This window comes from Sus scrofa, chromosome 14, assembly GCF_000003025.6.
Source record: "Sus scrofa isolate TJ Tabasco breed Duroc chromosome 14, Sscrofa11.1, whole genome shotgun sequence".
Taxonomy (NCBI): Eukaryota; Metazoa; Chordata; class Mammalia; order Artiodactyla; family Suidae; genus Sus; species Sus scrofa.
Genome location: NC_010456.5, coordinates 61,091,494 through 61,110,000, shown reverse-complemented (window position 1 = coordinate 61,110,000; position 18,507 = coordinate 61,091,494). Strand labels below are relative to the sequence as shown.

General features: G+C 37.3%; 1 protein-coding gene across 1 annotated transcript in view; it reads right to left on the bottom strand.

Annotated features, from left to right (window-relative positions):
• Positions 1-18,507, bottom strand: part of BMS1 (BMS1, ribosome biogenesis factor) — a 69,910-nt gene that overhangs the window by 15,984 nt on the left and 35,419 nt on the right. The window contains exons 5-14 of the mRNA XM_005670994.3: positions 18,185-18,264; positions 15,440-15,628; positions 14,383-14,525; positions 13,531-13,652; positions 13,033-13,226; positions 11,857-11,996; positions 8,856-9,613; positions 8,548-8,649; positions 7,513-7,670; positions 1,978-2,059 (exon numbers count right to left, since the gene is read on the bottom strand). Coding sequence (XP_005671051.2) covers positions 1,978-2,059; positions 7,513-7,670; positions 8,548-8,649; positions 8,856-9,613; positions 11,857-11,996; positions 13,033-13,226; positions 13,531-13,652; positions 14,383-14,525; positions 15,440-15,628; positions 18,185-18,264 — 1,968 coding nt within the window. The remainder of the gene's footprint in view (positions 1-1,977; positions 2,060-7,512; positions 7,671-8,547; positions 8,650-8,855; positions 9,614-11,856; positions 11,997-13,032; positions 13,227-13,530; positions 13,653-14,382; positions 14,526-15,439; positions 15,629-18,184; positions 18,265-18,507) is intronic.

Sequence of the window (18,507 nt, the reverse complement as noted above, 5' to 3'; positions counted from 1 at the left end):
ATTCTCAAAACAAGTATATTTAATTGTATGTAAAATATATCTCAACAAGGTTTATTAAAAAGTGAAAATATTATATTGAGAAAAAGAACACAGACACTAAAGAATATATACTGTCAGACTACTTTTCTATGAAGTCCAAGGCCAGGCAAAATAAATCTAGTGATAGAAATCCAAAAGTGGCTGCCTGGGGTAGGGCTTGGAGCTGACTGCAAAGGGCACAAACATTTTGGGGGTGATGGAAATGTTCTTATTCTTATTTTGGATAACAGATATAGTTGCATATAATTGTCAAAATATATCAAGTTGATGGAATTCCCACTGTGGCACAGTGGAAAACTGTGGAGGCCCAGTGCAGTGGGTTAAAGAATTGGCACTGCTGCGGCTGTGGTATAGGTCTCAGCTGCAGCTTGGATTCAGTCCCTGGCCCAGCCATAAAATTAAAGAAAAATATGTATGTATGTATGTGTGTATACATGTGTGTATGTGTGTGCATAAAGTTGAACATTAAACTATACTTTAATTTCTTTAAATGCTTTCCTTAAAAACAAACCCCCAAAATTTCCTTTTCTAATCCTACAACCGACAAACAGAAGTAAAAGGAAAAATCAAACCTCATTAATTTTTGTTGTTGTTGTTGGCACCTGAGGCACATGGAAGTTCCTATGCCAGGGATTGAATCCAAACCACAGATGCGACCTATGCCACAGCCGCAGCAATGACAGACTTAACCCACTACATCAGGCCTGAGATTGGAATCTGGGCCTCAGCAGCAACCCAAGCTGCTCTAGAGACATAACCCACTGTACCAGAGAGAGAACTCCCAAAAGCTTCATTAATTTCATCAACCCAAGCTGCTCTAGAGACATAACCCACTGTACCAGAGAGAGAACTCCCAAAGCTTCATTAATTTTTTTAACCAGTAGAATGAAAAATAAATTCAGGAGTTCCCGTCATGGCTCAGTGGAAACGAATCAGGCCTGAGATTGGAATCTGGGCCTCAGCAGCAACCCAAGCTGCTCTAGAGACTTAACCCACTGTACCAGAGAGAGAACTCCCAAAGCTTCATTAATTTTTTTAACCAGTAGAATGAAAAATTCAGGAGTTCCCGTCATGGCTCAGTGGAAACGAATCTGACTAGTATTCATGAGGAGGCAGGTTTGAACTCTGGCCTCACTCAGTGAGTTAAGGATCCAGCATTGCCACGAGCTGTGGTGTAGATCACAGATGCAGCTTGGATCTGGAGTTGCAGTGGCTGTGGCGTAGGCCAGAGGCTGCAGCTCCAATTTGACCCCTAGCCTGGGAAACTCCATATGCCACAGGTGCGGCCCAAAAAAACCCCAAAAAATTAAAAATGAAAAATAAATAAATAAATAAATAAATTCAAAAGTTATGGATCTAACAAAATAGGTAACTTGCAAATCTATCTAAAAAAGAAAAAGAAAAAAAGGGACAATGCTAGAAATGAGAAAGTGCAAATAACAGATGAGAGCTTTATTCTATTATAAATTCAAAATTTCAGTGAAAAAGTCAAAAATATTATGAAGAATGGCCACGAAAATGTTAAAACATAAACACAAAAACTATAACCACCACTGTAAGAAAACCAAAGTTCTGACCAATGATCATAGTAGAGACTGAAAAAGTTTCTTAGGAAGCCTTTACATATACATGCATATCTGCCAAAAAGGCTTAACTAAATCTAATCATGGCACCTAAACAAGAATTACTTTCTATTTTTAATAAATGCATACATTTTATGGAAAGCTTCCCAATCTTCTTCAACACCCATATCTAATAAGTCAATTAATCTGAAGGAGAAAACAAGATCGTTATGAAAGGAGGAACTATAATTTAATTCCTAAGAGAGTTCCCGAAAGCATTTCACAACTGAACTAATATTTTTGGCTTGACCATTAAAGATATGGAAGAAAATAAGATAGAAATAAAACAGTCTGAAAAATACAGCTCTTTACTTACCATCTTCTGCTAAGATCTTGGCTGCATCTTTATCCTCTTCCCACTTCCCAGTCACAAAGCAATCTCTGATACTGTTCATAACCTTATACAGAAAAGTCAGTGCTTAGTTGACAGGCTCCCATCATTCAACAAATAACTGCTTTTAGAAGTAGTAGGTAACAACTGGTCTTCAAATACTTTTCAAAACAGTTCTGTGGATAGTTTCATTCCAAGTGAGCCTATGAAATAACTTTATCTTTGATGTAGACAATATAACAACAGAGATAAAAACATAAGTATCACAACATTAACCATGGATAGGGAAAATACTGTTAGCCCACTGATTTTTACTTATAAACAGGTATTTACTAATTCGTTAAACCAGATGTATCTTGGCTGTCTGAAAACTTAATTTCTCTAGCCAATGATAATACTCTGACAAAGATAAAATGTCTTGTATAAGCACAATAGTGCAGAGGCCTGATGAGGCTCCCAGTCCTAGATCTGTCAGATCATCCAGTGTATACATGCAGTGGGTGTTCTCAAATACACACTAAAACTTGTACAAGACTTTGTTTCAGAATGTTTTCCAGGGAACCTGACCTAAAACAGCACACATCACTCACTGCTAAAGCCTCAAAAACACATATAAAAATCTTCACATAGGTCCTGGCTTTCAATTACATTTTGATCATGATTCATATTTTTCATACATGATTTCACTCTCAAAAGTAGCCTTGAAGCTAGCATGATTACACTGGATACAAAAGTAAATTTGCTCATTTACTCACTCCTTCATGCCTATAATCCTTCACTAAATATTTACTGTACATCTACTCTATGCCAAGAAGCTTCACAGCACTGAATGGCAAATTGTTTCAAGAAGATCCTTGTTTTCATGAAGTTTAACAATTGACTTAAGGGAACTAGGGACCAGATAAGTTTTTAAAAATAGACCCTCTGTGACAGAAACACTCAAATTTAGAAGGGAACTAATAAAGGGCATCCATTAAAAACCCAAAGCTAACATCATACCTCATGGTGAAAGACTGAGAGCTTTCCCCCTAAGATCAGGAATAAGACAAGGATGTCTTCTCTCACCATTTCTATTCAACATTGTAATGAACACTCTAGTCAGTTATTAGGTAAGAAACTGAAATAAAAGGCATCCAATTTAGTAAGAAAAACCATTTCTTTTTTTTTTTTTTTTTGTCTTTTGTCTTTTTGTTGTTGTTGTTGTTGCTATTTCTTGGGCCGCTCCCACGGCATATGGGAGGTTCCCAGGCTAGGGGTCGAATCGGAGCTGTAGCCACTAGCCTACGCCAGAGCACAGCAACGCGGGATCCGAGCCGCGTCTGCAACCTACACCACAGCTCACGGCAACGCCGGATCGTTAACCCACTGAGCAAGGGCAGGGACCGAACCCGCAACCTCATGGTTCCTAGTCGGATTCGTTAACCACTGCGCCACGACGGGAACTCCAGAAAAACCATTTCTATTCACAGGTGATATGATCTTGTACATAGAAAATCCTAAGAAATCTACTGAAAAAGTATCAGGATAAATGAGTTCAGCAAGGTTGCAAGATACTAGATCAACAGACAACAATAAATTTATTTCTATACACTAGCAATGAACAATCCAAAAATTAAGTTCAGAAAACAACTCCTTTTAATAGCATCAAAAAGGATACAATACTAGGAATAAATCCAACAAAAGAAGTGCAAAGCTTATGCTCTTATAACTACAAAACATTCTTGAAAGAGAGGTCCTAAGTAAATGCAAACAGATTAGAAGACTTGGTATCATTAAGATATCAATCAATACTACCCAAAATTCAGATACAATGCAATTTCTATCAGAATCCCAGTTGGTTTCTTTGTAGAAATGGAAAAGTAGATTTTAAAATAAAGAAAATCCAAGGGATCCAGAAAAGACAAATCTTTAAAAAGAACAAAGTTAGGGGATACACACTTCTTGATTTCAAAACTTACTACAAAGCAGTCATAATCAAAATATTATGGTACTAGCATAAAGATAAATGGAATCAATGGAATATAATTTAAGAGTCCATAAATAAACTCATATATCTATGGTCAAGTGATTTTCACCCAGGGTGCCAAGACAAGACACTGGGGGAAAAGAACAGACTTTTCAACAAATGGTGCTAGAACAACTGGATATCCACACGCAAAAGAATGAAGTTTATCTCATCTCACATTAAATACAAAAATTTAACTCAAAATGTTTCAAAAATCTAAATATAAGAGCTAAACTATAAAACTCTCACACAAAACCATAAATCTTCGTGATTTTAGATTTGGCAATGGTTTCTTGGATTTGATACTAAATACACAAATGACAACAAAAATATAGAGAAATTGGACTTAATCAAAATAATTTATTTATTCATTCATTTATTTATTTTGCCTTTTAGGGCCACACCCATGGCATATGGAGGTTCCCAGGCTAGGGGTCTAATTGGAGCTGTAGCTGCTAGCCTACACCACAGCTCACGGCAACGCCAGATCCTTAACCCACTGAGCAAGGCCAGGGTTTGAACACGCAACCTCATGGTTCCTAGTCAGATTTGTTTCCACTATACCATGATGGGAACTCCAAGGACCTAATCAAAATTTAAAACTTTGTGCTTCAAAGGGCACAGAAAAGATAGCCTAAAGAATGGGAAAAAAAATACCTGCAAACCATATGTCTGATAACAGATTTGGATTCAAATATAAAAACAACTTACGCTCAATGACAAAAAGACAAATAACCCAATTTTTTAAATAAGCAAACAATATGAATAGGGATTTCTTCAAATAATGTATACAAATGGCCAAAAGGCATATGAAACGATGGCTAACATCATTAGCCATCAAGGAAAAAGGCAAGTCAAAATTACAATGAGATTATTATTTCACACATCCTAGAATGGTTATAACAATAAAAAAAACAACAACAAAAATAGGCAATAACAAGTTTTGGTGATGTTACTCCAATGTAGAGAAATCAGACACTATATACACTGCTGGTTGGAATGCAAAATGGTGTATTCACTTTTGAAAGTGAAAAAGGAGAACACATAAAGAAAAAAATAGGAGTTCCCGTCGTGGCGCAGTGGTCAACCAATCCGACTAGGAACCATGAGGTTGCGGGTTCGGTCCCTGCCCTTGCTCAGTGGGTTAACAATCCAGTGTTGCCGTGAGCTGTGGTATAGGTTGCAGACGCGGCTCCGATCCCGTGTTGCTGTGGCTCTGGTGTAGGCTAGTGGCTACAGCTCCGATTCGACTCCTAGCCTGGGAACCTCCCGTATGCCACGGGAGCGGCCCAAGAAATAGCAAAAAGACAAAAAAAAAAAAAAAAAAAGAAAAAGAAAAAAACAACTGTTTTCAGCAATCATACTAACAGAAGCATGTAATGCTATTCTGACACCTCTGTGTATAACTAGTATAAAATAAATGAGTACTTAGACACTTCTAATTTAATCATCTTCTGGTTCAAATAAGGATTAACTCTTCAGTGGAAAAACAGATATATAAACTGTAAGACAAAAAGGTTAAGGAAAAACTCCATAGTCCTGAATCTAAATTGAAAATGTATATATGAATTCCTCCAGCTCTGGTCAATGAAAAGACTTTAAAAAAATGACCAACCCATAGCGATGAGTATTCCTAGGCCTAGACTGTGATTCTGAAATACCATTTTGTACTAAGAAAAATCAGGACTACGGCTCCTTCTACATCTGGCATCAGAAATGTACAAGATGATGCTGGAACATCCTATCATATCAGATAGCAACAAAGCAATCAAGGACCACCAGAATCATGTCAAAAGAACTCAATAGCCAATCTGAAGAGACTCCCACTAGCCACAGATGAGATACATATGATCATCAGTAAGGATAACAAGTACAGTGGAAGGAAACACATCAACTATATTTAAATCCATCAGTTAAAAAAAAAAAAAAAAAAAGTCACCTTTGAGAATCATTCACAAAACTGATAAAAAGAATCAAGCATTTATACTGCTTCTATGGAACTGAGCAACTAAACAGTAGGTGAGAAGTTGTTTCTCTTGATAGAATGAACTATTCCAGCTAATAAGTACAGAGAAATTTGAAATACCACAATTTTACATCCTTACTAAATTAATTAATTGAGGTATTGAGCATCAATAGCTAACATCACAGGTGATTTTATGTGTCTCCTAATGAAAAAAACACTGCTACCTAGCAAGCAGTCTTGCCAAAAATTAAAAAAACAACCCCCCCCAAAAAAACCTAAATCTAATCAAACTTCTATATATGTGCTGTCCAAAGGGGAGCTACAAGCACATGGCTATTTAAATTCTAATTAATTAAAGTTAAATAAAACAAAATCAAAATTTTAGTTCTGTCTCGCAACATTTAAAGTGCTCGATAGCCATAAAAGACTGTTTATTATGAATCATCTCCATCATCACAGGCAACTCTATTGGTATTGCTCTGTACCAATTTATAGAAATATAGAGAGGAGTGGAGTCTGACAAACTGCACATGGGGATGCAACACAACCCAGGAAATCCAGAATGTGAGAAGCTCAATACATCAACTACTTGGTTTCTTCAACAAGTGAAAAGATAAGGGAGAAAAAAAAGAAAGAGATGGGTGGAGGTGAATACTATAGATTAAGAGATTTGAAAGGCATAGAGAAAAACAACAACAGCCTGGTAAAGCTAAACTTTGGTGTTTATTGACGCATACTTAGAAGATGAAATTATAAGGAAAAGAAGGAAATGATGGTGGTTCCTTCTGCAGGGAGAAGACTCTCACCGGGGTGGACACATGGTGGTCACAGAGACACTCACCATTAATCTATTAAGTTAAACAAAATATTTCTATGTGGGTTTCTCTAACCTGTATTAAATTTGACCCCAAAAATGGTTACATAAAATCTCACTATGTGCTACCCAGTGAATTAAAATAGATAATATGACAGTGATTGGGCCTCCCTGAGGATGACATTTCAGGTAAACTGAATGATCAAAAGAAGCCAGCCTTGGGAAGATCAGAAGAACATTCCAGAAGAAAAAACATAAGGTAAGAGATTAAACCTGGCAAATTTGAAAACTGAATGAATCCTCCAGTGTGACTAGAAAATGATGAGCAGAGGAAGAAAATTTACCAGTGTCATGGATTTCTGTTTGCTTAACAATAGTAGAAATTATATATGTTAACTCAGGGACACAAGGTATCTCCCAATTATAAAACATCGAATATCTCAAATGTATGAAAACTTATGTGCAATGCTTCAAAATAAAGATTAACAATACCATTTACACTAAGAGTTGAACATTCTCCTTTTCTCCACATCATATGTACATGGTCTGACTAAGCTCATAACATATCACTGCTTAGGATGCATTAAACATTCACTCCAATATGTGGAGAATTGTCCTGTTATGTTATAAAAATAAGAAGCTAATAACCAGTAGGCAATATTGAAATCACATAATCTCCTTTTAGAACAATTACCTCTCTCATAAGTCAAATATACTATTCATATTCAGCCTTACCTCCTCTAAATCCCAATCATGGGGTGCCTCCACATGAAATCTGGAGCAGTCCAAAGAGTCAGCCTTGTGCTTACACTCTCTGGCAGGCTGGCTGACATGAAACAACCCTCCAAGCTCTTCTCCGGTATCACCATCTTCTTCTTCATTATCCTCTGTCACTAGAGACCACCATGATGGAAAAGTGAGATCAAATCTACCCACTCTAGGACTGAGGAACTGTTTGCAGTAGGAATGGTTGTGCATGAGCACATCAGCCACAGACACAGACAGGTCAGGGAACTACTACTCAACATGACTGGTGGACTTGTGCCCTCCTGCAAGGCAGCAGCCAAGTGTCCATTGAGAAGGGAGAATACTGGGGGCTGGGGCAGAGCACAGACATTGAAACAGATCTTCCAATGATCATAAAGAGCTTCTCTTGAAGAGTGCTGAGTCTAATCACTAAGAGTACTTAGACAAAACCTGAATGGAAATCAGTAAACACCAATGCCCGACTGAATACTCCTAGCTCATATATACTCCTTGGCCTTGTTCTAATCATATAGTAAATACGGGCCAGTATATTAGGTTCAGCACTTTATTTTTTGCATTAATCATTCAAGCTCTCTCCAAAAAGAACACATAGACACACTTAACAAAATATAAAATCAGAGACGGACAAAAGGAAAAAACAGAATGAGTTATAAGGAGCACTCATTCTCAGAAAGGAAAAAACACTCCTACAAGCAGAATTATTTTTCTGGTACAAAATTCTACAAAAAAATTCTCATGAAGGACTTTCTATAGGGGGTACAAAATGACATAATGGAGAGTATTCACATCAAAAGTTTTATGACAAAGCCATAAATCTACTTCATATGACTGATTTAAGTCCTCATGAACTGATGATTAAAAACATCTGCCAAATATAAACTGTGATAGCAGGGACTGTCTTATGGATGTCGGAAGTACCACCCAAATCCTCCAACCAATTTCCTCATCCCCTTTTCAGAAAATAGTCTAAGTGTTTCTAGATCTAAACCAGAGCTCTTTTACCTGTCCCATAAATGAGCTTTCGAAGGTTTGGAGTTGCCTGTTGCTGCCTCAGAAAGGCCTCAGCTGCCTTCCTGGAAAGGTCTTCCTTCCACTTGAGGGCACCTGAAGGACCAACAACACACCAGTTAAGTCTGTTCATCTGTCCTCTCTGCTTCAGGCTTATTCATCCTAAAATCCTTTTATGAGGTGTAATATTTGAACAGTTTATAAAATCGCCAAAACAGCAGGATCCCAAATGTAAACATTCTACTTGTAGAACATTTTCAATGCCACATTTATAATGGCAGTTAAATTAAATTTAAGCGTACCTGAAGTTTCTGTGGAATAATTATTTTCTTCCTTGTAATCTTCTTCCTCTTTGAGTAAGTCTTCTATATCACTGGTCTCATCAACTAGGTTCTCTGACCCTAATTTCTGACCACTGACCACTTGAGAAGGCTTTGGAAACTTTTTCCTAATAACCTCTTCATTTTCTGAATCCTCCTCTCTACTGAGAGAGGAGTTTTCTTCAGATTCGTCTTCAGATGCAAATGCCTCTTCAGCTGTGCAATGACCCGAATCTGATGTAGTAAGGGTTGCCTTTTTCACTGTCAAAGACTTCTCCAAATTCAGCCTATTGCTCAAATCATTAGTTTCTAAGAGTCCTGGCTTACTACCTTTTCTAACAGCCTTAGATTCTAAAATATCCTCCTCTTCTTCTGCAGTGGAATCCTCTTCTTCACTGCTTTCATCAGCTTCCTCTGCTTCTTCTTCCACTGAGCTCCTCTCAAGGTCATCATCACTATCGGCAAATGCTGGCAAATCTACCTCAATATCTTCCTCCATCTCAAGTTTTTGCCGTTTGATACCTTTACCAGGCACATATTGTTTATCAGTCATTTCAGCATCTTCCTCTTCTTCTTCATCATCACTAGAGCTATTTTCCAATTTGTCACTTTCAGACATTTCTTCATCATCTTCATCATCACTATCTCCAGATTCATCCTCTTCATCCCCAAAAATGGCTTTCCGACGCACTCGACCAGTTTTCAAATCCATTTGCTTTTCCTCTTTTGGCATCCACACCCTATATTACCAAGAAAATGCAAAGTAATTTGATTTGTACAATAATTGGCTAATCCAGAAATGGCAAGTCAATAAATGTGAAAAGTAATAGAAATAATGTCAAGGAAAGATTTTAAATAACATAGCATTGAAAGGAACAATTTAATAAATACTGATTCCCTAATACCACTATTCAGAAAAAACTTACAAAGAGAATAAAGAAATAATCTTTTTAAAAAATCTAATTTTAGAAAGAAACTGCTTAAATGGAAGTGAAGGTTTAATAGATATTTTAGAAGACCCATCATTTCCAAGCTTGAAACAGATAACCCTCAGAAAAATGGTTGACTCCAGGTCCAAGACAGTGAAAGTAGGCATTGAAAAGAATAATGACAAGAATGGGATAATAACAAATGAAATTTTTTAAAAAAAAGTCCATCAGTCAACAGTGACACTAAAATAGAGGGGTGGAAGTGAAAACTCTTTGTTAAAGAATGCCAGCTAACAAATTGTGAAGGAATATCAGATTAAGAATATTGCCATTTTGAAATCACAAAGGCAATACTTGAGTTCCTGTTGTGGCTCAGCAGTAACAAACCTGACCAGTATCCATGAGGATGCGGGTTCGATCCCTGGCCTGGCACAGTGGGTTAAGGATCTGGCACTGCCATGAGCTGTGGTATAGGTCACAGACACAGCTTGAATTCTGAGTTGCTGTGGCTGAAGGCCAGCAGCTGTAACTCCGATTCGACCCCTAGCCTAGAAACTTCCATATGCCACAGGTGTGGCCCTAAAAAGAAAAAAAAGAAAAAAAAATATTTTAAAGGCAAAACTTGATAAAGAAGAATCACCAATATGCCAAAACTAAGGGGAAAAAAAAAAAAAAACAAACTATCAAGGTATTTAATGCAGTAGTATTATAATAAAACTGAAAAAAATACAATTAGAAAAATACTGAAAACAGTACTAAAAGAGAATGGAAATTGTGAGCATTTCCTTTTTCTACACAGAAAAAGGAAATGCAAGAAATAGAAAATGCTCACAATATAGATATAAAAATTTTGGAGTTCCCGTCGTGGCGCAGTGGTTAACGAATCCGACTAGGAACCATGAGGTCGCGGGTTCGGTCCCTGCCCTTGCTCAGTGGGTTAACGATCCGGCGTTGCCGTGAGCTGTGGTGTAGGTTGCAGACGCGGCTCGGATCACGCGTTGCTGTGGCTCTGGCGTAGGCCAGTGGCTACAGCTCCGATTCGACCCCTAGCCTGGGAACCTCCATATGCCGCGGAAGTGGCCCAAGAGATAGCAACAACAACAACAACAACAAAAAGACAAAAGACAAAAAAAAAAAAAAAAAAAAAATTTTACATGTATTATGACTGTAACTAGGTTAGAGTATCCATGTACAAGGATGATTAGAGGAATATTCAAAAATGAAAAGTTATTAACACTGATCATAATAACAGGGATCTTTCAGTGACATTTCTTATCTGCCAGGCATCATGCTAAATACTTTATATGCAGTATTGTATTTAATCATCAGAACTCCTGTCTTAGGAAATTAAGGCCTAGAGAGAGTGATTTCCCTGAGCTATTAGGTCTATTACACTTAATTACCATGCTATACCATCTGCTAGTTAAAGGGCAGCAGATAAATTTTTCCAAAAATTTTTCCTTGTGTTTGTATAGACTTATAATAAATTACAAACTAGATAACGCAATCATTTTCAAAATAATTTTTACTGGAAGTTGTAAATAACTACAATAAAACCAAAACACCCACTATGTATAGGTATGCAACCTCCAAACTCAGACTGAAGATAATTCACACAAGCCAGAGATTAGTAGACATCACAGGAAATATTACAACACACTCTAAGTAAAAACTATAGAGACAAAATATGTGGCTTCCAGACAGCCACCTAAACAAGTTCCCTGACTCTGCTTGTTATTTTGGCTGTTAAAATAAAGCCAAGCGGCCTCAGGACTCCTAAGAAACAAAAGAAACCTATAGAAGGTTTCATGATATTTATGGGATATTCTAAGTCTGTTAAAAACTGAATCCTGTATATTATTTCAAGAAAATACTTCCATGTAATATCACATAAGTGAAGAGCCCTCAGACACACATGCAAGTACAAAGCAAAGCAAAAAACTCAAAACCTGGACTGAATCCCACCAAAATGTTTTATGACAGCAGAATGATTTACATATAATCTTACATAATATAGTATTTTTTAATAAAAAATAGAAAAGTAGCAAACTTACCCTTGATTATCTATATCCTCTGACCCCAGTGGTTTGGAATCAGAAAAAAGTGTCACTCTACTGGAAGCCATCTTGGCATCAATAGTGGAATGGGTGGAAATGAGACTCTGGACCAGTTCATGAGTGGGCCTCACCTCCTCCTGTCAAGGCCAACAAAAAAGGGGAAGTGAGGAACACACAAGGGTTCTGAAGAAAAACACTAATTTCAGTCAGTTTCTCAAAATTACCCTAAACACAGTTACTGAGAACATTTCTTACTACCTCAAAAAAAAAACTAAAAAGAATTCTTAAAACAAAACCTAAAATTGACCTGTTTTCATTAAACTTTTCCTAAATTCACAAGAATATATAATCTGATAACCTAAATACTGAGTTGCCAATGCTACAGAAAGCATTTACAGAAAAGTCTCATTTTAGAATAAAGAAATAAAAATCTGGAATTATTTTTTTTAAATGTTAACTTTTGATAAAAAAATTGTACTTCAAGGAGTGTATGCATAAAAAGATCCCTCCCATCCCAGTGAGTGAAACTGCACGTGTAAGGGCTGGCTCTAGCACTGCTCAAAATCAGAGGAAACTGGGAGTGAGCCCTATAGCCCTCCAAGGACTGGTTCAGTAAGGAAAGTTTATCTATACAATGAAATTATCATACAGCCATAAAAACTGAAACAGCTCTACAAATACTAACAGGGAAAAACGGAATCACATACTCTTTAGCGTCTCCCCAAAAGTGCAAAAGTATTTATAGTTGGATTCTATGTAACAAATACTACTTCTATCACTTTCTCTCACACACAAATACCATATACATGGTATTTACATATAATATATAATAATCTAAATATATAATATAATCTAGATAAATAAGTACATATCTTTAGAGAGAAGCAGAAAAAAAGGCAGTGACCCAGAAAGCTTGAAAACATATCAATTTTATACAACGAGAAATGGGAAAAGAGGCACCAAACTGCTTCCAAAGCTCACACAGGAAGATATGGGATTCCCTGTGTGTCTTGGCAGCAGGGAGGTATGCAGGACATGACTTTTCTTTCTGTTTGGTGCAATTAAGTATTCCTGTACATTTATGATATGCATTGCGGCCTTTATCATACAAATGAATAAAAAGCTTCAGTAAATAAAAGCTGACTACACCAATTCCCATGACCTCTCTCTCACCGATTCCTGGAAGCCATGGCTGCCCCCAAGGTCGACATAAACAGCGTCTTTGTCATACAGCACACCACCAACTCCAGAGAGAGGTGCATACACCAACTTCTCCTTCTCATTTAAACAGCGCTTCTTTTGTTGTTCAGGAAGTGCACAGGGGTCGGGGAGGAAACTGACATCACTTACAGCAAAATCTCCTACACCTGGAAAACAGACATAGGGAGATGGCTTTAGCTAACAAGTGACTGTTAGCAGAAATGGTCCACAGTTGGAAGACTTCGACCACTACAAGGGCACTGTGTGACACTAGCACTGTGCCTCTCTGGCCAAACGCCACCATCAAAGCAGAGGTTGATCAACTCAATACTTTTGCCAGCCAACACAGAGCTGAGTTAAGTCTTAAAACCTCCAGCAAGGTGGCTCTATCTCACTCGCCCCAATTTTCCTGAGAAATCAAGTCATCCCAAGAGTTCTACAAATATAGTAAATTTTACAACCAAAATATACCTGGTATATGGATTTGGCTTTTATTTTTCAAGTGTGCTCCTCTTAAATAACCATACAGAGACACCTTTCGGTCACACTTGATATTTGTTCGAATATCTTCAGGGTTTGTCAAATCTTCCATCCTAGAAAAATAAAACTGAATTATATCACAGAAGTGAATGTCAAAGTTCTTATTATTTCTCTTCACATTTCAATGATTCTTCACATTCAATAGTTCACTAAACATATTCTTGAGAAAATATAGAAATACGGAAGCACAGTCCACTATCTACCACAGGGAAAGGAGCAAACATATGATCCTCCCTTAGGCTCTACAAGATATACATTCCATAATAAGCGAGACACCAGAAATGAGAAATGGCATGCACCTGGGGCTGAGAAAAAAATAGAGAACATATCCAGAAAAACCCTGTATGGAAGAAGATTAAGCTTTGATCTGAGTTTTTCAGTGTGGCTTGGATTCTGGCAGGTGGAGAAAGGGTTTTCCAGGCTGAGAAAAAAATATGAAAAAAGCATAAAGTAAGGAAAGCACAGGACACATGTGAGTGACTAAAGCACCATGCGCCAAAGACAGCATCATTGAAAATTAAGGATAAAAAAGCAGGATGGAGGCACATTCCGTAGCCTTAAATATTTCAAAATCCTCACATTTTTCTACACATTTCACACTTAATTTACTCCTGAAGCATCTGTAAGTAATGATGCAAAAAAAGGAGATATTTTCCATCAACTACATCTGTCTCTCCAACATTCAAAAACAAGACAAAATAAGCTTTATTACTGTTCTTTTTCTAATTTTTTTAGCTTTGAAACATATGGGTCAGGAAGAAAAAGTTTACATTCACTTTTTACCTGTCTGCCAGGATATAAGGGTGAGAAGTTTGCCATGTAAGAGGCCTAAACTTCATAACTGTAATAAAACGGCCCAGATTGTGAATTTCTTGGTTTTGATATTCTCCGTGTACCATTCCAGAAAGGTAAAACAGCTTGGCACCCTAAATATTAAGAATAAAAAAATTAAATTTTCAATTAAATCCTTATCGATACTGCATCAAAATAAAAGCCTCTAAATAAAAAGTAATCCTGGAGTTCCCCTCATGGCTCAGTGGTTAATGAACCCGACTAGCATCCATGAGGATGTGGGTTCAATACATGGCCTTGCTCAGTGGGTTAAAGATCTGGCGTTGCCAAGAGCTGCAATGTAGGCTACAGGTGCAGCTTAGATCTGATGTTGCTGTGGCTGTGGTGTAGGTGGCAGCTACAGCTCCGATTGGCCCCCTACCCTGGGAACTCCATATGCCGTGGGTGAGGCCCTAAAAAGACAAGGAAAATAAATAAACAAACAAGCAAACAAATAAATAAAAATAAAAAGTAATCCTAAGAAAGGGAGACTTCTAGCAACCCACTGCACCAATGTTTCCAAAACTTCTCAGGCTTCTTTCAGGACTCATCTTATTAGGGCTTTGGAGGGACAGAATTGCAAATATATTCAGTTTCAAGTCAAGCAGCGGTATCTGTCTGGAGTATGGCACAGAAGGAACAGTGAAGCTCCTGGGCATAGAAAAAATTCTATGCCCGATGGGACATGGCAGCATGGGGAAGAGGAAGAAGTGGCAGTATGAGTGCACTGGTCCTGTAACAAGGAACAACTTTGGACAAATTCTGTTAAACCACAAATCCAAAATACTTAGAACCAGACACTGTCTAGTGCTAGGGGATGCAGAGACCAATGAGACACACTAAGAAGCCCAGAATAAACACCATTTCAAGGAGATACTCCAGGGACTATGAACAGATATATTAAGAAAACGAAGGAGGTGATCCTGTAGAGATATTTGTTAATCTCTCCTACTCATTTCATTTTTAAAGGATTATAGTGTTAGTACTCAATAATTAATTCTCTTCCTACCGGGTAGACTTCTGTCCAGAACCTGTGTTTCAGTCGCTTCTTTGTCTTCTTCAGTTGCTTATTATACTTGAAGGAATCTAGGTGAGTGAGAACGCCCATAATTTTAGGAAAGCCATGTACTTGACAGATGTTTAGAAACTCAAATGTTTCCATTTCAAACCCAAAGCTGGCATCTATAAGCATCAGAACCTAAAAACAGAAGACACAATTTCTCAAGGAAGCTACTCAAAATAGACCATTACCAAACTCTGGCTCATTAGCCAAATCTGGCCTATCACTTGTTTTATAACTCAAGTTCAGCTGGAATGCAGCCACACTGACCTGTTTAAACATTGCCTACAGCTGCTCTTATGCTTCCACGGAAAAATTACACAACTGTAACAGAATCTGGGACCCACAAAGCCTAAAAATATCTACTATCTGGCCCTTTACAGAAAAAGTTTTCTAACTCCTGCTCTAGACTAAAGAAAATGCTACCCTTTGACTTGCTCCAAAAGGCAACCTTGAGACAATATCAACCACAATTCAAATGTGAATATAGGAGTTCCCATTGTGTCTCAGCAGAAACGAATGTGACTAGCATCCATGAGGACACAGGTTTGATCCTTGGCCTTGCTCAGTGGGTTAAGGATCCAGCGTTACCGTGAGCTGTGGTGTGGGTTGCAGATGTGGCTCGGATTCCACGTTGCTGTGGCTACAGCTCCAATTCAACCTCTAGACTGGGAACCTCCATATGCAGCCGCAAGTGCTGCCTTAAAAAGACAAAAGAAAAAAAGAAAAAAGAATGTGAATATGTAAAAAGTAAGACAGGAAAGGATGAGTTACCTAATTTAGCCCTTACCTGAAAAGTTTCTCCCTTCAGGAAATAAAGCTTTTTGTAAGGTATTTTTAAGCCAAATAAAAGATCTCTAACAAGGAAACAAAATAACAGATCTCTGACATCCAAAAAACAGGACATGGTATTCCATGAAAAACATCAAAAACATAAAGAAAACCAAACATTTTTGTTTCACTCTCCTCAGGAAAAAAAAAAACATTTTCCACTGGGAAGTATGAAGAAGGAAAGCTCAACCTTACAAGTCAATTTGTTACCTGCAATTATTCAAAAACTAAAAAATGGCTACCAGTTTAGAATTGAGTCAAAGGATAGTTATGGACAGCAATCTATAAGAAAATACAAGTTTTTTTTTTTTTAATTTATACTCTCCAAACATATAAAACAATTTCATACTTGCAACAATTTCATACTTGACTCCTGGAGACATAAGATATCTCTGTCTTCATCTTTTTGCAGCTAACTAAAAAAAAATATTTTTAATTAAAAAAAAAAAGTTAGGAGTTTCCATTGTGGTACAGCAGAAACAACTGGCTAGGAACCATGAGGTTGCGGGTTCGATCCCTGGCCTCGCTCAATGGTTTAAGGATCCAGCGTTGCCATGAGCTGTGGTGTAGGCGGCTAGCTATAGCTCTGACTGGACCCCTAGCCTGGGAACCTCCATATGGTGTGGCCCTAAAAAGACCAAAAAAAAAAAAAAGTGATTAACAGATGTACAATTTCCATATGCTGAGTACTATCCAGATTTTCTATTATAAACTCTGACAACTTCTCAAGGGTAATCCATGTACTTATTTTATCATAATCATTAAGAACAGAGTTTCTTTCATTGCAGCACTATTTATAATAGACAAGATATGGAAACAACCTAAATGTCCATATACAGATAAATGGAGTAAGATGACGTGGTAATATATGGAAACTATGCAGCCATAAAAAAGAATGAAATCATGTCATTCACAGCAACATGGATGCAACTAGAGATTCTCATACTAAGTGAAATAAATCAGAAAGAGAAGGACAAATTCCGCTTATACATGGAATCTAAAATATGGCACAAATGAACCTATCTATAAGACAGAAACAGACTCACAGACATGGAAAACAGACTTGTGGCTGTCAAGGGGGAGAGGGGAGGGAGTGGGATTTGGAGGTTAAAAGATGTAAACTACCACACTTGGAATGGACAGACAATAAGGTCCTACTAGATAGCACAGGGAACTATACACAATCACCTGAGACAGACCATGGTGAAAAATAATATTTAAAAAAAAATGTATATATGACCTAGACCCTTAACTAAACAGCAGAAACTGGCACAACACTGTAAATCAACTATGCTTTAATAAATTTTTTATTTTAAAAAAAAGGAAAAAAAAAGAACAGAGTTTCTGGCACTATCAAGAGCATAATTCCCTTGCTATACAGCAGAAATTGACTGAACATTGTCAATCAACTATAATAGAAAAAATAAAAATCTTAAAAAATAAAAAAGAGAGCATAGTTCCCACATTCAGACAAACTGCTTAACTTCTGGGAGCCTCAATTTCATCACATATAAACTGGAGATAAATTGTAGAAAACCTGTTAGCAAAGTGTCTAGTGAGAGTCCAAGAAATAGTACTATTATATATTTGTATGTATGTATGCATTATCTTAGGAGCTTTTGTTAACTACATTTATTACAAGTATTCTCTGTCCAGTAGTTTGCTTTTAGATTTCAGAATACATTTCATTATGCACATTCTATTTTTATTATAACAATTATTATCCATCATCAATTCAAAAATCCTGATGAGACCATTCTTTTTAATAATCTTAAACCTTTCTTCCCTCCAACATGGGATAAAAATAACCTACCACACTGCTGTAATTCCCCATCAGAAACACATGCTGCCCCAATGACTTACCAAATCTGCTACTTTAGCAAGATCAATCATCATGTTAATGTCACACCCACATTCAATAATGGTGAGTCTACGTTTTTTACCTAGAAGTGAAAAGATGAAAATCTTATTTAAAAAAAACTTTGGGAGTTCCTGTCATGCCTCAGTAATAACAAATCCAACTAGTATCCATGAGGATATAGGTGTGATCCCTGGCCTCGCTCAGTGGGTTAAGGAGCTGGTATTGCCATGAGCTGTGGTATAGGTCACAGAGGCTGTGCAGATCCCATATTGTTGTGGCATAGGCCAGCAGCTGCAGCTCCGATTCAACCCCTAGCCTGGAAATT